Below are 22,282 nucleotides of genomic sequence, written 5' to 3' on the forward strand. Positions count from 1 at the left end.
AGTAAAAGGAATTTAAATATTAAACAGTAGAATTGAGAATTAAAACAATGAAATATAAATAAAAAAATCAACATGAAAAAATGGAAAGAAACAAGATCAATACTAAAAGAACTAAATATGATTCTTAAGATGAAAGAAACGAGATCCGTACTACAAAAATTAAATATGATTCTTAAAGTTATAAATGACTATAAAGATGAATTATTAAGGATAAAAAAACTTGTGAAAGAAATCCATAAAAGTGGTGACCACTAATTAAGGCTGGTAATATATATATCCAAATCCAAATAAAATTCATAATCTAAATCCATATTTTATATAAAAATCAATTTGAAAATTCAAATCTAAATATTTAGATTGGATTTTATATCAAAATTTATATTTTTATAAAAAAAAATAAACAAGCAATTTTCTCTTTGAATTATCAAACACTCCTCTCTCAACACTTAATTTTTCTTATATAATTATATTGACATTCCAATTAATTTCTTGAACCTTCAGTAAATAACCTCTTCTTATAATTGATTTAATCACACGTTTATAAATTCATCTTTCAATACTTCATCTTTGACAACAATTATTTTGTTCAAACGTGAAAAATTAACTTCCAACACTTCTATGTTTCACATTAATCGATATTTCTTAAATGTGTTGATTTGGTTTATTTATACATCATAAATAATTTAAGTCAATTAGTTTATATTTTTCTTTCTTTGATGGATATTTTCTATCAATGTCACAAGAGAATTTATTTTGAATTCTTAGAGAAAATTTACATTCTCTTATAAAATACTATATACTTCACCCACTTGCATTAAATGCAAGGTCGTCATTATATCTTTTGTCATGGTCCTTCAAAAAATAACATTTTCTTATACTCTATTTGGTCTTATCAAATAAAACCTTATTCAAAAATAGGTCAAGATTTACATCATATATTCAATCTACTAAAAAAAAATTATTAAATAATAATTAAATTTTAAAAAAAAATATAATTAATTATTATATTAACTAAAACTAATTTAGAAATTAAAAAATTATTTATATTTAAAATTATTTCTATTATTAATAAAAATTTATAAAATAATTTTTAAATATATATCTAAATTAATCACCTAAATTTTAGTAACTAATTATCATGTAAAAATGAACCTAATTCATAAAAGAGTCCCCTATTTACTTATGTATTCCTTACTTAACCCAGTTACATTCATATTCACATAATTATATTATTCCACTTTCAATTAGATAAAACAATTTGCACATTTTATTATACTTACTTTTATTTCCAATATAAATTTTATATTTATTTTTATTTTCGGTACTTGGAAGGATGAAATTTATATCTTATTCTCATTTGTTCAAATATTCATTAAATATCTATTTAAAAATTAAAATAAAGAAAACATATATTAATAAAAATTAAAAATTAAAAAAATTATGTGGAATCACAATGAATAAATTATAATTATATAAATTTTAAAATAAAATACTAAATAAATTATGTTTTTTAGTAATATAAAATTGAAACAATTATGATAAGAAAATGAAACTCATATGGTGAACTCATACACTTCTCTTAAATAGCGTATCCATATCGGACATACGTATTGGTGTCAACACTCGTACGACACTTTATTGGTGAAGTGTTCAATTCAAAAAATATTTGTTGGATTTCTGACCATTCTAACACGTTTCTAAAACAATTTTAAAAAGGATAAATACAATATTTTTTAAAAAAACTCAAATTTATTATATAAATTTTTATTATGATTATAAAAATAAAGAACAAAGTCTTTTGAACCAGTCATGAAAAACATATTCTGCTCTTAGAAAAATTTGAAACATATTTATGCACATACATATTTATTGTCGATTTATATAATTCATAATTATATAATATATATATTCAGTCCGTTTTTAAGCGGGTCGAATTTTGAAAATTACCTTGTTTTCAAATCCTTATTTTATTATTGAGCAACAAATTACAGCACTAAGTAGGAATTGAAGGAGTTGAAAGGACATTAACATGTGAAAGAAAACACATTAGAGATGGATTTAAGAATTAAACTATTGTAACTACCGATTTAGTGACACAGTGTCTGTTTGATTGTGTGCAACTCCAGTACCACATCTTTTATGTCCATTCGCTCATCAGGTAATTCTGCAGAACATAAAACTCCAATCCTAGCAAAGCCCACCAAACACTCCCTAATTTTGCTTTCCATCACCCTTCTTCCTTCTTCATTAGTTGGCACAAGCAAACGTGGATCTACTATCTCACTGATTCCTTCTGGAATTGCCATTTGGCAGAATTTGTGTAGGCTTAGAGCTTCACCAAACATGGCATCAGTAGGTTTCCTTCTGGTCAGCATCTCCAGCACAACAATTCCGTAGCTGTAGATATCTCCTTTTGCTGATACTTTGCACCCTGTTCCGTACTCTGTTTCCACAACCATTTTTTTATTGCAACAAATTAAATACATATAACAAAATTAGAGAGTAATCAGTAATAAACTATACCCAAATGAAAATAATTTATCTTTAACAAAACACAAAGTCAATAAGATAATTTATGTTGATGTTGGCACTAGGTAATTCAAAAAGATAGGTAACATTTTAAAGGATAGAGAAACACTTTACCTGGTGGAACATATCCAATGGTTCCTCTAATTGCAGAGGAACTAACCTGATCTCTGTTGGAATGTCCCGTGGTCACATGAAGGAGCCTTGCTAACCCAAAATCTCCCAAGTGAGCAACAATGTCATCATCAAGAAGAACGTTGCTTGGCTTAATATCACAGTGAACTACAGCTTGCTCAGATCCATGATGAAGATAATCCAATGCATTAGCAACATCAAGAGCAATGTTTAGCATAAGTTCAAGGTTGAGACTGAAATTTCTAGACTCGAGATCTTCGTTGTTGTGCAGCAAACTTTCTAGACTGCCATTGGGCATGAAGTCAAAAACTATAGCCTTGAAATCTTTACCATTATAATCAATACTTGAACAACATGTCAAGATGTTGAGAAGGTTCCGATGCATGATCCTTCCTAGAACCTTGCACTCAGCTACGAAACTCTTTGATGCCCCACCTGTTTCAAGATTCAATACCTTGACAGCAATGGGTCTTTTGTAAGGGAGAAGAGATCCACAATATACAGAACCAAAGCTTCCGGACCCTACCAAATTGGATGAAGAAAATCCGTTGGTTGCTTTATGCAGCTCTCCATAAGAAACCTTCACGTACCTATTTTTCGGAGACCATAAAGTCAATGAAGTTTTGGTCCTTTTCCTGAACAAATAGAAGCTGATAAACAGTGTCAAAGTAACCAAACCAACAACAACGGCAATTGCAATGATGAGGATGAGTTTCTTTCTAAAAGACCACTTGTGTTTCTCGGAGGGCAACTTAGAGCATGCAGGAAGCTTCAGTTGAGGTATTCCCCCACAGAGATCCTTATTTCCAATGAGTGAAATTGCTGTAACATTATTAAAGACACCTCCTGTAGGAACCTCACCATAAAGATGGTTAAAAGACAAGTTCAGAGTATTCAAATAACTCAACTTTTGTAGTTCACCAGGGATTGTGCCAGAGAAGCTGTTGTTAGAAAGGTCTAGCATTTCCAGGGATCCTAAAGAGCCCAAAAACGAAGGTATGGTTCCCCGAAAGAAGTTTGATCTCAGCACGAGTTGTGTTAATGCGGAACAAGCTCCAAGTTCTTGGGGAATTTCACCAGACAACTTGTTTTCGTATAGATGTAATAGGGAAAGGTGCTTCAAGTTTCCAAACTCTAAAGGAATGGAACCAGTGAAAGAGTTGTTGGATAAGTCAAGATTTATCAAGTCTTCTAGGTTGCCAAATGTTTGATTAGGGATATTCCCACTCAAGTTGTTGGTGGAAACACCAAATGACTGCATTCGAGTGCAGTATTTGAGGCTTAAGGGAATGCCTCCAACAAATCTATTTGTGTGCAGATAAAGTTCAGACAACATAGTAAGATTACCAATGGCAGTAGGAATATTACCAGAAAATTTGTTTTCTTGCAGAACCAATCTTACTAGATTTTTAAGCCTTCCAATTGAATCTGGAATAGTTCCCTCTAGATAATTATCTTCCATGATGAAGTCAGTTAAACCGATTAGCTGTCCAATTCCTTCAGGTATCATTCCAGATATTTGATTCAACCCCATACTAAGCGAAGTGAGGTGGGTAGAAAAATTGCCGATGAGATCTGGCAACACACCACCAAATTCATTCCAATCCAAAAGAAGTATCTTCAATTGAGTACAATTGGTTAAAGAGGAAAGGAAATCCAAATCACGAGCTCTGCCACTTCCAAAACTATTGCGACTAATGTCCACCAACTGAAGTTTATTTAGGCTTCCAAAAGTGGAAGGAATTGGCCCACTAAAACTATTTGAGGAAATATCAAACGCTTGCAATCCGGTGATGTTGGATATTGAAGACGGGAAAGTTCCACTGAACTGGTTCACTGCAACGAAGAATGCTCGAAGGTTTGGAAAAGCAAGTTGCATTTTTGATGGAAAAGTACCAGATAACTGGTTTTCCCCGAGAACAAGGACTTGAATATTGGAAAGATTATAAAGAGAATCAGGCACTACTCCTGACAAATAATTTAAACCAAGATACAGCTCTTTCAAATTTGATAACCGACCCAACACATGTGGTATACTTCCCACCAAATGATTTCTTGCAAGCGTGATATTTTGGAGGGATGAAAGATTCCCCAAGGAAGGTGGAATAGTACCAACTAGATCATTGGCACCAAGAAGCAACATATTAAGCCGTGTCATGGATCCAAGTCCAAACCAGGAGGGAACTTTTCCAGAGAGTTTGTTGTACAACAAGTTAATCACCTCAAGTTTAGAGCAGTTGGTAAGGTGTATAGGAATCTGACCATTTAGATTGTTGTGGCTCAAGTCAAGAACCTGCAACCTCTTTAGTCGACCAATTTGTGTTGGAATTTCACCATGCAAGTTGATCTTGGAAAGAATGAGGCCTCTGAGGAAGGTTAGATTTCCCAAGGATGGTCCAAGAGTACCATTCCAGTTCTGATTTTCCAAGTGCAAGACAGAGACTCTCATGTGGCGATGTCCGCATGTAACACCCTGCCACTCACAGAAATGCAAAGAGTGATTCCATGATGGAAGAGAATTAGGCACTCCATTGGTAAGCTTCTTCTTCAAAGCAAGTAAAGCCACCTTATCATTCTCTGAACTCAAAACAAGAGCAACCGTAGCTGGTGCCATGTTCACCAAGGTTTGTGAAACAACACTCAGAAGAATCATTATTACAGTTAGAGCCATTGTCTTGCATGGAGTGTGCAAACATGAAATGTGTATCTTTTATAGACTTTTTTATTTTATTTTTTGCATAGACCTTAAGTCATTTATTACATAACTTAATTGTTGACTAAACTTTTCTCCACTGCATTGACTTGATTATTTAAAAAAATATATTTATTAATTTTTCATAATTTCATTTTGTTTTTAAAATGAAACATATCAGACTTTGTTTATCAAGTAAATTAAATTGATGTGAGCTAATTAGAGATCGTTATGCTTATTGAAAAATAATTAAATGAAACTTCTAATTAGCAATATGATTTCATCAAAATTATGTTTCTTTAAAAGTAGAGAGAAATGTATGAAGAAATAGAAGAATGTTTGGAATAAAAATTGTACAACAAAAAAAAGGACACCTGGCCTAACATAATTTGATATGAGAATCCACTAATATATGTACAGTTGTCTATACACAAAAACTGCAAAACAGAATATACATACATAAAAAATATTATTATTATTATTTTAAACAACTTTCAAAAATAAAAATGTATATATAGCGTTCGATGAAGCTTAGATAGTGTTCATAATGAAAAAAAAAAACATTACGATTCAATTTTTTGATGTATGTGAGAGGATGTATAATATCAATGAATTTATTCTATAACTAGGTTTATATTTCGTCCTAAAAAAACAAATCAAAATGAAAAAAATACACGTTGGTTTTGTTTCAAGAAGTGGTAAAAGAACTAGAGTTGAAATGATTAAAGTCCCGATTTCTTATTTGCCCCCATTCCCAAAATATATTTGGGTGAGTAATTTGTATGTTTAAATGGTTAAATATTAATTTTATTTTTATTTTAATAAGTAATTTTGGTTTTTTACTACTAAGTTTTTAAATTTTGATGTTTATTTCAATTACCAATTTTGTTTAGATTTATTTTGATCTAATTAAAGCTTAGACCTATCGCATTTATACAATTTATTCTATAAAGGAATAATTTAACTAATTATATATATATATATATATATTTAAGACTGGAAAATTTATTAAAATTGTATTTTTTAATTTTAGATATTAAAATGAAAAATAAAATAAAAATTACGAATATAAACTAAATAAAAAATCTGTTTTTTTTTTAAAAAAAGGCATTATTAAATAATGAAGAAAATGGAATTAAAAGCTAATTTTATTACTGTTTTAAAAGATAGGAATGAAGTGGCAAATTTGACATTATAAAACATTGGTTGGTGGCAATTAAAAGCTAATTGTATGGAAAGTTTCACAGTTTTTCTCCGAAAGGTGACTGAGACAAGTCCACCCAAACTTTAATTTCTGTCTGCTGCTTACGCACACAAGTCCACCCAAACTTCTTTCACAAGTTCAACCTTATTCGTGATTATATTTAATTATTGTGTATGAGATATTGAACTCTTTTCAAATTTTAATTTTATCATTATAATAGAGTAGAATAAAAAATTTATATAATATGAAATTATTATTTTGCATATGAAATTTTTTAATCATAAAAAGATGCTGTGACGATTAAAAAAAGTATAGTAGAACTAATATAAAACCCTTCATTTTATCTCTATCTACAATATCAATGTTTAGACTTAAAATATGTCAAGAAAATATAAGATATTTAATTTATAATAATTATTTTGAATTTCAAGTTTAAGATAGTTATTTTTGTTGATATATTAACCGTGTATCTAAATTAAACTAAAAATAATAATACATAAAACAATTAAAATATGTTTTTACCTATCTCTTATACAAATATTTTAAAGTAAAAAAATAAAATGGAACAAGCTTTGTAATTTTTTATGACTTAAATAAAAAATTATTTGCAAACTAAACAAAATTTTGAAACTTTTGAAGGTATGTTTCACAAAAAGTAATTACGGAGTTGTTAAAAGGTAAATAACTAAAATCTGATTTTTACTTATAGTTATTTTATTAAATTATTGATTTAGAAATATTTGATAAAGTTAACTATTAAGTTAACTTTAAATTGTAAGTTTAATTTTGTTGTACAATCAATATAATTTTGCAAGTTTATTGTTTGTAGAGGAACATATATCCTTAAATAATTAGAGTTTTAGGTTCAAGATCAATCAATCCAGTGAGATAACTTTTACGATTTTAGTTTACAACTTTACATTTTAATTCATATTTAATTTATTTACTTTAGTTACACGTGTGCCCTTTATACGTGCCCTAGTTTTCAACAACGTAATATTCGTCCTATTTCATATTATTTTAATTTTTTAAAGATAAAATAGAGGTTTAATAAAATTATTACACAGTATACCAACTTTCTTTTAATAAACAAAACGTAATTAGCTGATATATCAATAAGAGTTGATAAAAAATGATTTTTTCTTAAATTTTAGAGTAAAATATATTTTAGAAGAAATTATGAGTGTTATTTTAGAAGAAAAATAACTGTCATTTTATGTAGTATTTTGTAAGATGCTACTTTAAATAACATTTTAACTTATAGTTTCAGAATTATCATTTTCTATCCTTAAAATATTTATTATTTTTACTATTTTTACCCAAGGAGGAATTCTATTATTCAAGTTTAGCTTTTGTTATCTGGTCTACATATTTTTTGTATTATACAGTTTATTTTAACTATTCATTGTTTACGTATTTATTTATTATTTAACACTACATTTATGATATTAATATACAGTCAGAGTACCATTTAAGCAATACGTATTTAAATTACTGTGCTTATCTATAATGTCTATCATGTTATTTTCGTTTTAAATTTAATTGAAATACTTTAAAATATAAGATTGAGAAATATAAAAAAAATGAAACCAAAAAAATAATTACAACAATTTTAAGTATAAATAAAAATTATAAAACTTTAAGATTAATTTAAAAACTAAGCTTGTAATTGCTCAAGAATGTTTTTATCTAAAAAATAAATTAAGATTTATAAAAACATTTATCTATTATTTAAATAGATAAATGTAATACCTCATTTTTAACCACTTTCCCTTTTTCAACTAGAAAACTACATCCGAAACAGAGTTAACCTTTTCAACCTTAAACTAACTTATATAACTTTTGCCAAACAAAATGTAAAACGCGGGTAATCCTTGAACTTTAAAAATAACATGATAAATATCTTGCTTTCAAAATTTAAAGTATTTTTTCCATTTTCCATCCATTGTACGCTGTGAGAAACTGGAATTTAAAATTAAAAAAAAATGTTCATTGTTAATGAATCATGAATAACTAAACTAGGATGTTTGCAGCCTAAAAAATTGACGTTTGATTATTCACCCGGCATGAGCCAACGTTGAAAGTATAATTCACCAAAAATCCTACCTTCTACTCAGTTTTAAAATTTTCTAGCAGTTTAAAGCGACACTGCCAGAGTTTATGAGGCCATTATGTCTAGAAACTTGTGAGGGTTTCGTCGGTAAATGGGAAAGGGTATGGGAGGCATACCAACAAGCCTAATAGCAAAACTATTATTCCAATGGCAACATATTTCTCACCAGGATCAGTTATTTCCTCAGAGAGTGGAGCAATTGGACCTCTTTGCAAGAAGAATATGAGAACTACCCAGTAGAAAGCAACATCATTAAGCAGTGACGAGAGTCCCAGCAACGCAATTGAAACTCCTGTGATGCGTAATGAAGCCTATGGAATAGACTGAAAGTCAGTATCTTCATGTAAAGGAAACAAAGGAAGCAATTATGTGATGTAAACTAGTCAAATATTATCATGATACTGACAAATCAAGCTTTGCTTGTAAGAGTTTTCCTTGTTCAAAAATATTACTGAATCTTGTACCTTTCTTCCCCATAGGGCAAAAGAAATTCGCCCTCCATCAAGCTCTCCGGCAGGAATGCTGTTGATGGCATTGATAAGGAGTCCTGCCCAGGCCCAAATCACAAGAGGGTTGATAGAAATTGCAGTTCCTTCCTTGAGAACGTTACCAAGAAGCAGCTTTGCTAGAAAAGTAAATAAACTTTGTTATCACATCTTGATAAAAGTATCAAGTACATCGGGCAGCCACGGGATTTAATTTGTTGCTCTTCTGTAGTAGTAACAATAGCAAATAAATGCTCCTTTGAAATTATTTTGATAAACCCAAAAAGGAATGCAGACACAGTTCTATCTAAATTTCTTTATGCTTACTAGAGTGAGTAGCTTACCAATACCGCCGGCAAGAAACGACTCGTGAAACACAGAAGCATCAACAACAACACCAATACCATCACTGGGAGGCAAGACAAAACCTAGAAGAAGAAGCAAAAGACCCAAGCAATAGCCAGCTATTGGTCCAGCAGCTGCAACCTTGAGCAGATCTTCGCGATTGGGTACTATGTTTCTTATCCTCGTAATGGCACCAAAGGAGCCTATCTGCCGACCAAATTACGCATCAGAATTTCTGTTTCTTTTGTTAAGATGCTAGAAACTCTACATATCAACGAGAGAAAATTTGGCCATTTGCCAATATCTAATTGTACATATCAGCAAATTGTCCGTTTTGAATATTGACACCAAATTATACCATATTAGATTAGTTAGCAATAAACATACAAAGAAAAGACATAACTCCATCCCCAAAGTTCCACAATATTAACCAATCTAGGAGAATTAAGATGAATGCCGCCATTTTCAGACACCGATAATGTTAGTAGGTATTTATCAAAGTCCTACATGAATAACATGAAGAAGGAAAAAATAAGAAACTGCTAATAAAATACAGAGTTGATTTGAGAGTTGTCATCACAACTCAATAAATTTCTTAGGTGTATGGGGGACTTGGATGGTTATGTATCATGAGAGGGTTTGAAATTCACAAAAGGATTTGTAATTGTTTTCAAAAAAATTGCATGAGAAGGTGTGCTTCTTCTAGAAGAGATTATTTTCCGGTTGTGATTACCAATAGTGGCATCACAGCTGAGGTTCTAATCAAGGGAGGAAGTTTGCCATGAGCATAGTCAACTTTGCGTCTGTCAGTGATTATTTTCCTACTTTGTAAAATGTACCAAAAGGTCTTACTAATACATACCAGATGAAAAACATGATACCCTCGATTATTGTCATTAAATTGAAGAAATATCTTTTTACCAAAAAAATGATAGAAGATAAAGAATTTTATCTTATAACCTGCCAGCTAGGAACAAAATACGGGACCCCAAGTTTAACTCCACAGTCTTTGGCAGCTAAAAAGTGACCAAGTTCATGTACCCCCAGAATAAGTGCGGTAACAAGGGCTCCAGATAGGCCATCCTTTAACAAGTTCAGATTGTCAAAAGCGGATCTGGAACATTAAAATTAGTAATTTGGTGAAACATCAAAATGTGAAGTAAACTAACAAAAAATTTCTTATATGTAGAATAGTTATTCATAGACATTTAAGAATATAAATCTTTAAATGGAAATCAAGTGCTAAGCCTGTGCACACCAATCTAAACTTTTGCAGTAATTAGAACCTATAATATATGGACAATACTTACACTGCCATTTGGTTCGAAAAAAACTTCTGTTTTCCTTTTTTATATTTTCACTTTTAATTACAAGAAATTAAACTTATTTTCACCTTAACTAAACCAAGCTATTTCTAAATTTCATTTAATAATTATAAATGCATACCAAATTGAAGCATCTATGATATGACACAACTAGTCAAACAGGATAATGACAACAAGACTAATGAATTATTCCTATGAAAGCTGGACAATAATTCATCACTAGTTAAAGTATTTTAAAACGAGAAACGATGTGGGAAATGCCACTTTTTTTTTGTAATTAAAAGTAGGAAAAAAAAACTTCTATTAAACCAAATGACATCTAAAATTCACTTTATGGTTATATGTGCATACGAAATTGAAGCATCTATAATATGAAACAATCAATCAATCAGGGAAATGACAACAAGAAATAAAGATTTATTCCTATGAAAGGCAGACAACAATTCATCAATAATTAATTTATTTTATGAGACCATCCTATTTAAGAATCATACAGCCTGGAAGATAAAAATTTGTTTACCTAAACAATGTATTTGTGATACTTCCCTGAACTTATTACTCAAGCGAAGGAGTATACAGAACTGTATCAGTATAGCAAACAAAGCACATGAAACAGTTCGGTGTGACACTACACTCTTGCCTAAGAGATAACAGCGTATGAAGTGACAATTTAAGGCATAAGGAAACAGCTCACAATAAATCGGATTGCAAAGCAGGAACATTGCGAATAAGTAAGGTAAAAACCGTAACCAGTCCAAAAGCTCCAGCAGCAAACCACTCAGGTACAGCTGCCATTATAAGTAACACCAGAAGTACAAATCATGAGCTTTACAAAAAAGAATTTTTGATCCACAATGTTGCAAGAGCTAAGACAAGTACCAGTTGTCTCTGGTTGTAAGGTTGTTCTTGGAACTACAACAGCCACTGGCTTATCATCCTCTGGATTTACTAAAAGGAAAAGCTTGTACTCATCTCCAAATTTATCCTACAATAATAATCATGCATAAATATAGTTCAGACACTGATTTAAACTGGAATCGCTCACAAAACCACTTAAGCAAAGAAACAGAAAATATTACATACTTTCAATCTCTTAGAGATTTTATCATAACTTTTAGCAGCTTGCCCTCGCAAGTTTCCTTTGAACAACACTCCACCCTGGCAGAAAAGAAGGACCCAATCTTCATACAAGACCTCTTCACAAACGGAAAAATACATATATAGGAAAGATAGGCTCACACCTCGTAAGGATCTTGGCTTGTTACAAAAAAAGTATCGAAGCCAAAAACTTGGTTCCTAAGAATTTCGATTGCTTCCTTGGGAATTTGTATTGCTTCATCCAGTTTCTGAGGCTGTTAGAAAACATAAAGAACAGAAACAAGGAAAAATTGAAAAAGGAGAATGCCTCTTCTGAAGGAGGAAATACTTAATACAAAGTAATCACCTTCACACCTGGCAGAGGTGATCCACTGGCAACTTCATCGCTATCCACATTCTGTTTTAACCATAAGCCCAGAGAATGAGAGATAAGAAAACTATCATATAATGTTCCTAACTTCAAATGACAATTTTTTTTTTTCATCTTTTCTCATTTTGTGTACTCAAACTAAAATTGAGTCCATGAAGGAATAGTTATAATATTTATTAAGGAGATTATAGCAGCATACAAAATTGATACAATCAGACTGTAAAAAACTAGGTCCCATTTTAAGGATTTAGTTCTGACAAATTGCAGAGACGCCGACTTATCAAAAACATTTTATCATAGCTTTAAAAAAACGTACACATTATAAGTAAATAAGAAACGAAATCAATTGCGTACGACAAATTCTTCAGAGGCTGAGGCTGTTAGAAAACATAAAGAACAGAAACAAGGAAAAATTAAAAAAGGAGAATGCCTCTTCTGAAGGAGGAAATACTTAATACAAAGTAATCACCTTCACACCTGGCAGAGGTGATCCACTGGCAACTTCATCGCTATCCACATTCTGTTTTAACCATAAGCCCAGAGAATGAGAGATAAGAAAACTATCATATAATGTTCCTAACTTCAAATGACAATTTTTTTTTTCATCTTTTCTCATTTTGTGTACTCAAACTAAAATTGAGTCCATGAAGGAATAGTTATAATATTTATTAAGGAGATTATAGCAGCATACAAAATTGATACAATCAGACTGTAAAAAACTAGGTCCCATTTTAAGGATTTAGTTCTGACAAATTGCAGAGACGCCGACTTATCAAAAACATTTTATCATAGCTTTAAAAAAAAGTACACATTGTAAGTAAATAAGAAACGAAATCAATTGCGTACGACAAATTCTTCAGAACATTATGTTCGTGAGTAACAGCCTTTATAGCAGTCTTCAACAAGAAGATAATGAACAACGAAAAGGGTGTGCGTGTGTGAGTATACTGAACGAACTTTGGCAACATATCTGTATCTGATCAAACTTATAATGGAAGTTAACTAAGCTAAACATCACCTGCACATCATTCTGATCCTTATTTGCATCACTAAATTCATTTAGTTGTTCTCCATCTACAGGTGGAGAGATACTTTGCTCAGAGGAATCTTCCGAAGGTAGTGTTTCTCCATTTTTATATGCTTCGTTCTCCTAGGTCAATTAAAAATTGCATATTGTCAAGGTAAAAGTATGAAGAGGAAAGAAATGTCTACATTGTGTTTAAGTGCAAACAATATAAGGAAAAAAATCATATTTATTTTTATCCAAATAACAAAAACATAACCCATTAAATTATGTTGAATTTAAATTTGCTGAAAGGTCCATATTGCAATTGACAATTTTTGCCTTTTTGACCCCCTTTATCTCTATTTCAACATGAGTTGTTCTTAAGGAAAGAAATTTGTTCATTTGAATTAAATTTTTGTCTGAATCTATCCATGTGACCCATTAAAGTAAAGCAAAGATCCCTTACACATTTTTTTTTTTCATTTACGAGACTCAACAGATTACCATAGCTGAAGAAAACCTAGTTCCTTGGCTCTTGGACCAAAAGTTATTCATTCTGTATTTCAATTTTATCCGTCTCTTGGTATTTTCATAAATTGAAATTATAGACCATTAATGGAACGTAAGGGCAGTATAACTCATCCTCATACTTCTCCTTCACAATCACATATCATTAGGGAGTTCCGACTCTCATCAAATTGTGCTGAAATGCGGTAAGCCTATAGCCTTTGGCTAAGTTGATAAAGACAAGTAAATGTTCACGAGTGTCATCAGCACATTGACTAATAAATTTAAAATAAAATATTTAACGAAAAATATTTATTATATACAAAACACAGACACTATATTAAAAGTATTAAATACTACTTAAGCATTGTCTTATTATCATTCCTTAGCAGACCCCAAAAAGAGAACCATGCAAGAAATATCAATAATGGAAAGTTAAATTGAATTCAAGTCAAAAGTCTTCATGATATCACACTTCAATTTCTGAAGCTTAATGTGAGCTAAAACGAACATGCTGATTCCTGAAGATAAATTCAGCAACAAAAGGAGTTAAAAAAAGCAGAAACAGGTAGCACACGGAAAGAACCTTCTCGTCGTTGCCGTTCTGTGGCTCAGTAACACTACAAGCTATCCCTCTCCTCCGGCTGGATCTATTCCAGTTGAAAACCGCAACAGCATTTGAAGCCAAGTCAGTAACAATCGGAAAACGGAACGATTCCCGCAACAAAGAAAAAAAACTCGTACCTACCTCGGGTTCCGAAACAACTTGAACGAAGTAAACCGACGACGCGAATGAGGAAAGCCGCGGGAGTGGTGAAAACGGAGATCAAATTCGAAGCAAGAGGTACAGCGCGACAGAGGAAGGAGGAGATTCCCGCGAAAAGCTGAAGGAGCTGCTAGCGAGAGACTCATGGTTCCGTTTGGAGCGAGCAGTGCCTCTAATTGAGATGAAACCCTAGCGCCATTGAAACGAATGAAGATTGAAGAAATCGGTGGAGAAGATGAAGCAGTGGCAACAAAGAGGAACCAATTATCCGCTATATTTTTTCTTAAATACCTGCGCCATGATATTTTCTGCAGTTTCTGGGACAAATACGAAGCGGGCGAAGTTCCGAAAGCCAATCAGCGTTTGACACCTAAGCGGATTAAACGACTAGATAGAATCCTTTTGTTTTTCTTATTCAATTTATTTTTTATTTGAATTTACAATGTGGAATATAGACAGGGCACGCGTTTGTCCTGAGAATTTTTTGTCCTATTATCGTATACAATCCTAAAGATATATATAATTATTGTAATAGCCATGTTTTATTAAAAAGAACAACAACTACGATAAAAAAAAAAAAAAACAGGGAAGCACAACAAAAATACTATCTCAACAAATTGATATACTTTCATTTCATATAAATAGGAAAAAAAACTAATAAATTTTGTATAAATTTAACAATAACTATATTGTTCTGGAGATTTGAATGATAATTTATTATTTATAAATCAAGATATTTAATATTGTAATCTTCCTTAAAACTTCAAAACTTGTTAAGATTAATATAATTGTTTTTTTAGAAGATAATCATAAAACTAAACGATAAAAACATATAGATCACTAAAGTTGCTTTTACATCTTTTGACAAAACATAGAAATTAAACTTTTGTCAATATACTTAAAAATCATCTATGTATTGACTACTGTGTTGAATTTTTCTTAATATAATTTAGATTAAAGTCCTACTGCATAGTTTAGATTTCAACTTCATTTGCCCAGAACAGAACACGGAAAATTTTAACTATTAGTGAGAGAACTATTTAGTTGCACTTTTGTTTAGGAACTGAAGTTAATATTAGACAATGTAACAAAAATAAATCAATTGAGACATCTTCAATGTCTCATGAATAATACAAGTTGATACTTATGACCCTAGCTTACTTACAATGGCCAAGAGATTCATTTACATGCATTCTGGCTTTTCATCCCATCTACTCTGGCGCCTTCTACTACTGCTACTTTCAGGAGCTTCATACTGCCCAATCATCTTTTCAATTTGTTCAGATAATTGTGGAATTGGAAACTGGACATATTCCTTATCCTCGTCACTACCATTACCAATCCATCCATAGTAACCTTCACGCCTGTGACTTGGAAGATGATTAAATGCTTTTGAAGATTGAATCATAGGAGCCTTGTCAGAAGTGCTCTTAACTTTGTTGACAATGGTGCTATCATTGATTCTTTTGCCATTATATGCAGGCTTTTGCTCATTTTTTGACTCGTTCATGCCTTGTTCAGGTCCTTCTCCAGCAGCTTGCAAGGCCACATCCCCAACATCTAGAGACAAATTGGCAGATTTAGCATAACCAGAAGAAAAGTCAGAGTAAGTTTTTCTTTACCCTTACTCGGAAATTAGACATTTTTTTCAAATGTGATGCAGTTAAGCAGCAAAACTGTTCTGTGTTTGAATTTAGAACTTTTGTTTTGAATTACAGAAGAAACTTCAACTTGTATCTCATTTAGTTCAGTTTAATAAATTATAAATACCAGATAATAAGTCTAGTGAAGAAAAATACTTATGGATGTCATCCAAAGGGATATACCATAATACCAATTACCAACCTGATGTAGGAATTGAAAGTTCAGGAAGCTAAAACTGTTGATGGCAGTGAAGAGTTATGCTAACATATTTCAAATGGGTGTAATTGAGAGGATGTAATAAAATTACCAGGTAATGCATTGCCTTGATATCTGGCTTGAGTAGATAAGTCCAAACCATCTCTAGTATGCATTACAGTGTCCTCAGACACCATTCCAGAACCAGAAGAGCCAATATCAGAAATCCCAGCAGATGGTGTCACATTATTAACACCATCCTACAAATAAAGTACAATCACTTTCACTAAAAAAATAAGTAACATTGACGAGAAATTTTTCGCAAAATTCATTTAACTGTACATTCAGTAGATGCTAAATTTCTTACCTTATCTTTTCCTGCAGAATCTTCTTGTTTGCTAAGCAAGGTCTCGATTAAGAGCTTGTAAGAGGTCTCTTCAATAAAGGGCCATCCTTGAGGTCCACCATACACCTGAAGAAACCCATCCAACCCCACAGCTTAAAAGAAAACCATAACTATAAAAACGAAGCATTTAGCACTTTTTTCCTTTGAATCTTAAGAGAAGAGAAAACCAACATCGAGAAGCTCGTCAACCGTTTCTCGAACTAGTTTTATCCCAAATCCAAATTGGCGCATTGCGTCCAGGGCAGCATCCTTGCGCGTGAAACCCGTCATCCTCTGCAGACAAAAGAAAATACCATTAAGAGAGGGAACACTGGCAAACACATTTAAACAATAGAAAAAGAAAAAAACAAAACTTGATAAACATATCACGAAAGAAATACAGAAATATTAGGAAAAAAAATAAGGAGGATGAGACATAGGGGAAAATGAACTAGAAAGCATGAAATGAAGGACCTTTCTGGGTTGTCGTGCTCTTGACGCCATTTCCAAGCCTCCTTTCAGCGCAGGAAAAAAAAAAAGCCCTTTCTTTCCTTGAGGTTGAGTTGGTGGGGAAAGGAACACGGTGGATAAAATGGAAGCGAAAAACACTTAGAATTTGAAATGTGTAACTGGTTCGGTATTCTCTGCGAACTTCACTTTCTTCTTGCTCCCGACCCACCAACGAGACACACTTCTACATAACAAAAGGTTTCATGAGACTGTAATATTACAGCTTATATATGCACAGTACTCAGAAAGGTGAACAAACCAACATCTTTCATTTACTACATTTTTACTTCGATTGGTTGTGAGAAAATAAACAGAGGATTGAAAGAGGGAGAGAAAAAAATAAGACAGAATATGAGTGGTAGAAGAAGTTGATTTAATAGAAAAAAAAAAGAATGAAAAATAAATTAAAAATGGAAAGTGTAAAATAAAAAATATTTTTATAATATGTAATTTAAAGTTATATTATTAATTATTTGTTATTATTTTATTTTGTTATGTTAAGTGTAGTGTTTCTAAAACCTTTTTCCTCATAATTTTCTCTTCTGTTCCTTTGCCTGAACCAAACTTACGTTATATTATTGAGAGAGTTTGACAACCAATCCATTAGCACTCAATTAAATTTAACTAAAAAAATAATTAATTTGAAAAATAAATAAATATATTTTGATAAACAAATGGTTATGAAATATTATCATGATATATAAATGCTAAAATTTCAATTAATAAATCTTTTATATATTATATTGTTTATAACAATTAATAATATTTCTTTCAGGTATACATTAGCAAGACTTGCCCAATCTTGGTGAGCCCACATCTGTGTGGGCTTTATTTATTCTACTTAGTTTTTGTTTTAGTTCTCTCCCCACATCTTGTTCACATTTATTTAATTTTTCATTTTGGCTTTAGGAGTTATTAACTATATTATTGATTTGTTGCATTTTAGTTTAATTTTAAATCACACTTTACGAAAAATCATACTTTCTATTTTCATATATTTCCACAGCACCAACACACTCTTTGCATGAAATGTATTCTAATGTAATATGTATAATTTTCTTTTATGCAGAAAATTGTTATTTTTATTTTATAAACGAAGATACGTTGATAAGGATAACACTTACAGCAATTACTATAAAATATTAATTATTCAAAAATAGTTTCTTTTAGATTTCGTTCTCATCTTAATTATTTTTTATCATAAAACTTAATTGAATATATATTTTGTTTACAACAAATAACAAAACAAAAGGCAAAATAATGAAAAAAAAAGTGCAGAAATAAAGTATTGTTATCTAAGTAAATTGACTCCCATGGAAGTGCTGCCTACTTTTTGGATTGCTGTTCAAATAAATCATTAATTAAGAATATAATTTGATGAGTTTTTCTTAATTTTTTCAAAAAAAGGAACTTATAAACAAAATCAAATTTAGTTTTTGTATAAAATAAAATTAGTTTATATGTAAACTTGTAAAAGCTCTCTCACAACTTATCTAATATTTTATTTTCAACTTAAATAAACTAATTTTAAACCATACAAAAAGTTAAGTTTATTTGAATTTTTTATTTTTTTTTTAAATAAAAACTTAGATATTCGTATAATTATATCATCAATATGAAAAAAACTAGTAAGTAATAGAATAAAAAAAATTGGTTAAAAATTAGTTTGAACAGAATCATTACAAATCATCTAACACAATACTAATTTAACTTTTTTTTAAATTAACCTAAAATACGTTTTGTTATTTTGGTTTTGGTTTTTAATATTACAAAAATCGTGTTTTTTTTATGTTATTTCCTGTATTATTTAATTATTATAATGACTATTTGGATCAGGTTTTAAATATTGATTTGGGCACTTTTAGTTGCATGTTTAAGCCACTCCAAGACACCCACATAACTCTTTGCATTGTCCCATCACTCCAATACACTCTCCAAAACTCTCGCGCGTGAGGAAGTTTTGAGTGGTGATACATCAAATAAAAATCACTCATTTTATAATTCAAAAGAATAATATTTTAATAATATTTATTTTATTTTTTAATTTAAAATTTTAATATATATAAATATATATATATTATTATATTATTAAAGTGAATTGTAATTTTTTTTAAGAAGTATCAAAATATTATTTTTCTAACAAATTTGCATTGTGGTACACGAAAGTTATAACTCCAATTATATGTAATATATTGAAAAAATCTAACTTTGGGATATTTATTTTAAAGTATATTTTTATTTAGTTATATGAAATTTATATTTATATTTTAACTGCACAGTGTTATATATAACATTTGATGAGTGCGAGGAGATTTGATAAAAGTCAATAAAATGCATTGATAAAAAAAGTAGGTATTGAAGAAAAGAAATAAATTTTTTACTTTTCTGCGGATGTACATTGATGAAAAAAGACTTCGTGTATCAAGTTTCATAATTTTTTCAGCACTAAAATCCATCGAAGTGAATAATAGATAGTGAACAATGAAGGAAGTAGGGAATAGTAAGATAGGAACGTAGAAAGAACAAAAGAGTAGGATTCTGAGTGAACAAAAGCCAAGTGTCTTACGTATTTATAACCAATCGTGACCCTTTTATATCTATTGTCTCAAACAACATGACGTTTCAGTTGAAACAATATATTCAATAATAAAGAGAGGAATAAATAATTAATAATGAATAATAATACTAAATAATAATAAAAAATTGATTATTTAGAAAGGAAAAAAAAAAACTCAATCATGAATAGAAGATAAAAAGATTACCTGCATATATTATATATTATATATATTATATATTATATATTATTATATTATATATTATATTGAAATAATAAATTGCTGCCATATCTAAGAGAAATACCTAGAAAGATTGTAAAGAGTGTATAAGGGATAATGAAAGACCACAATTCTTACAGCTATTTAATGCACCTTATTAATTAAAAATAAGTTAGTTTAAACAAATTTAGGTGAGTAGAATGAGAAATATATTATATGGTTTAAAAAACCTAAAATGATATGACTTCTCCCAATAAAACTATTAAAATATATATATATATATATATATATATATATATATATATAAAAGGGTGTTAAAAAATATACATACCTGTAATAATACATCCTTTGAAAGCAAAAAATTATTGCAATAAGCTTAAAAAAAAAATAGAAGAACATATCAGATATAGAAGTTGATAAGTAATATCTGGAATAATTATAAATTTATAAAATAATTCACAAACCTGTAAGTTTTGTGCCCAACATTCTTCCAAAAAATAAGCCATTATAGTAATTACACAAAAATTGTTTAACATTTTTTAACTATAACGTAACGTAATTACGCAATAGAAGGATAACGTCGAATAATGAAATCAACAATATTAAATAAACAGACTCAAAATGTACTGATACATCATAAAATATTCTGAATAGAAATTAAAAACAGTCATAGAAATGTCCAACAGTGATAGAAATACATCAAAAATCATCATTCATAAAACTTCCTTTTCGATCTTGATATTTTTCCTTAATACCCTTAATGGAACATCATCATCGACTGTGTGTGGTGGTGAAGCAAAATCTCTTTTAAGTCCAGGAGGAACGACTTCAGCACTTAACTGACTGTCACTCGCTAAGTCAACAGTTTCATAATGCAATTCAACAACTTCATTGGCAAATTTTTTAAACAAATCCTGCAACATGAAGTACAAATATTAGTAAGATTTCTATTTTTAAACTAATTATTTAAATATAAAATACTTGAGGAACTTCTACAAAGGAATCGTCTTGTTCGACATCTTTAATACTGCATAGTCTTTTCTTCTGAGATTGAAGTTCCTTTACAACATAAAAATTAAAGTTAAAGATATAAATAATTAATTTAGAAATAAAATGCAACACAAAATATATAAAATAAAATAAAAATACATACCACACTTTCAGAACCACCATTAGAAAATATTTGGATAATATTGTCATCAGTTCAAATTTTTTTGACACGGAATGATTGATCAAACCTGTTAGATTGATCTTTAACACAACCAACTTTAAACAACACAACTTTGTCTATCAAAAGACCAAATTCTTTGGGTAGTACACCAGAGTCAAAGTTCCAGAAATTAAAAAGAAGAGAAATATTATTATATTAATTTATACAATAACATTTTCATATATTCATCAATAGACATAACATAAGCATTATTGGAAAATTACCTTGTCATTACTTTCAAATAATTCCGCACAAGATTTATTGATCAGTGTAGTTGGTTGCATCTCTGTCAAAAAGAACAAAAGTGGTGAAGTTTGTTTCATCCATTACTCGCACCTTCAGCTTATACCTGAAATATAAAATATAAAAAAAACGTTAAGAAATATAATATAATAGATTTTACTAATCTGGAAAGTAATGAAAAGCAAATTATGGCGTTTACAAAGAATACCTTGGTTGCACTTTCATAACATGTTTATTACATTTTTCACAAAAAAAAATCTTTGAATCCGGATAAACGGCTTTATTGCATAAGCAAGCCGTGTACCACCATTCATCATTAGCTACAATATGTTTTATAGTAGCTAAAACAACAAAAGTGCTTTCCTGAAAACAAGAACAGGTTATGCAGTTAAGCATACATAATTGATTTAATTAAATTTTGCTAAAAAAATATAATTATACATCCTTGCAATCTTTCAGGCCTTGAATAGTTTTTCTTGGAATGAAGTGGATAAATTCATCATCAACATTTTGTTTTGCAGAATCACACAACTGACCGAGTCCTTGAGTAGGAGAATCTGTATTTTCCATCATCCTACAAATGTTAAATTTGTAGTTAGAATGTGTCATAATTTTCAAGTAATGAGTGACAAAAGTACGTATTGAAGTAACCTTTTCTTAAGTTCGTTTGCTTCTTTAGACTGTAAGTTATATTTTAATTTTGTACAATCCAAGCAGTTTTGTAGACAAACCTTGTCTACAATCAAAAT

At 30.2% G+C, this 22,282-nt stretch overlaps 3 protein-coding genes across 7 annotated transcripts; all 3 read right to left on the minus strand.

The window, feature by feature from the left end:
• Positions 1 to 1,948: 1,948 nt before the first annotated feature.
• LOC137826143 (uncharacterized) lies at positions 1,949 to 5,355 on the minus strand. Its single transcript, XM_068632009.2, has 2 exons — positions 2,644 to 5,355; positions 1,949 to 2,443 (listed from the first exon to the last, which is right to left on the minus strand). The coding sequence occupies exons 1-2, from the start codon at positions 5,330 to 5,332 to the stop codon at positions 2,088 to 2,090; spliced, it is 3,045 nt and encodes a 1,014-aa protein (XP_068488110.2). The 5' UTR covers positions 5,333 to 5,355; the 3' UTR covers positions 1,949 to 2,087.
• A 3,228-nt stretch (positions 5,356 to 8,583) lies between these two features.
• EGY2 (ethylene-dependent gravitropism-deficient and yellow-green-like 2) lies at positions 8,584 to 14,885 on the minus strand. Of its 5 annotated transcripts, none has more exons than XR_016514487.1 (13): positions 14,555 to 14,885; positions 14,393 to 14,456; positions 13,312 to 13,443; positions 12,763 to 12,813; positions 12,270 to 12,320; positions 12,067 to 12,177; positions 11,909 to 11,983; positions 11,705 to 11,810; positions 11,520 to 11,613; positions 10,461 to 10,614; positions 9,500 to 9,707; positions 9,135 to 9,381; positions 8,584 to 8,981 (listed from the first exon to the last, which is right to left on the minus strand). XR_016514487.1 is itself a non-coding variant. In XM_068628511.2 (13 exons), exons 1-13 carry the CDS (start codon positions 14,716 to 14,718, stop codon positions 8,733 to 8,735), a joined length of 1,620 nt encoding a protein of 539 aa, XP_068484612.1. In that variant the 5' UTR covers positions 14,719 to 14,885; the 3' UTR covers positions 8,584 to 8,732. The 5 variants fall into 5 exon arrangements, 2 of the variants coding, with proteins under 2 accessions (XP_068484612.1, XP_090149501.1); XR_016514489.1 differs by having other exon boundaries at positions 9,135 to 9,295; positions 11,346 to 11,613; XR_016514488.1 differs by having other exon boundaries at positions 12,278 to 12,320; positions 14,555 to 14,829.
• Positions 14,886 to 15,565: 680 nt separating this feature from the next.
• On the minus strand, positions 15,566 to 17,652 carry LOC137824361 (uncharacterized). The gene is made up of 5 exons (XM_068629990.2): positions 17,271 to 17,652; positions 16,989 to 17,090; positions 16,779 to 16,883; positions 16,524 to 16,671; positions 15,566 to 16,132 (listed from the first exon to the last, which is right to left on the minus strand). The coding sequence occupies exons 1-5, from the start codon at positions 17,298 to 17,300 to the stop codon at positions 15,756 to 15,758; spliced, it is 762 nt and encodes a 253-aa protein (XP_068486091.1). The 5' UTR covers positions 17,301 to 17,652; the 3' UTR covers positions 15,566 to 15,755.
• Between the last annotated feature and the right edge of the window lie 4,630 nt (positions 17,653 to 22,282).

This window comes from Phaseolus vulgaris, chromosome 8 (genome assembly GCF_051622355.1).
Source record: "Phaseolus vulgaris cultivar YP4 chromosome 8, ASM5162235v1, whole genome shotgun sequence".
Lineage (NCBI taxonomy): Eukaryota > Viridiplantae > Streptophyta > Magnoliopsida > Fabales > Fabaceae > Phaseolus > Phaseolus vulgaris.

Excerpts from the sequence above, each read along its gene's own strand:
- LOC137826143 (XM_068632009.2), bottom strand. The coding sequence starts at position 5,332 with ATGGCTCTAACTGTAATAATGATTCTTCTGAGTGTTGTTTCACAAACC. Across the intron at positions 2,444-2,643 it reads CATTGGATATGTTCCACCAG|AGTACGGAACAGGGTGCAAA; the intron begins GTAAAGTGTTTC and ends TTGTGGAAACAG.
- EGY2 (XM_068628511.2), bottom strand. The coding sequence starts at position 14,718 with ATGAGTCTCTCGCTAGCAGCTCCTTCAGCTTTTCGCGGGAATCTCCTC. Across the intron at positions 11,984-12,066 it reads CAAGCCAAGATCCTTACGAG|GGTGGAGTGTTGTTCAAAGG; the intron begins GTGTGAGCCTAT and ends CTTTTCTGCCAG. Across the intron at positions 10,615-11,519 it reads GCTTTGCAATCCGATTTATT|ATCCGCTTTTGACAATCTGA; the intron begins GTGAGCTGTTTC and ends TTAATGTTCCAG.
- LOC137824361 (XM_068629990.2), bottom strand. The coding sequence starts at position 17,300 with ATGGCGTCAAGAGCACGACAACCCAGAAAG. Across the intron at positions 17,091-17,270 it reads GAGCACGACAACCCAGAAAG|AGGATGACGGGTTTCACGCG; the intron begins GTCCTTCATTTC and ends TTTTGTCTGCAG. Across the intron at positions 16,884-16,988 it reads CGGTTGACGAGCTTCTCGAT|GTGTATGGTGGACCTCAAGG; the intron begins GTTGGTTTTCTC and ends GGGTTTCTTCAG.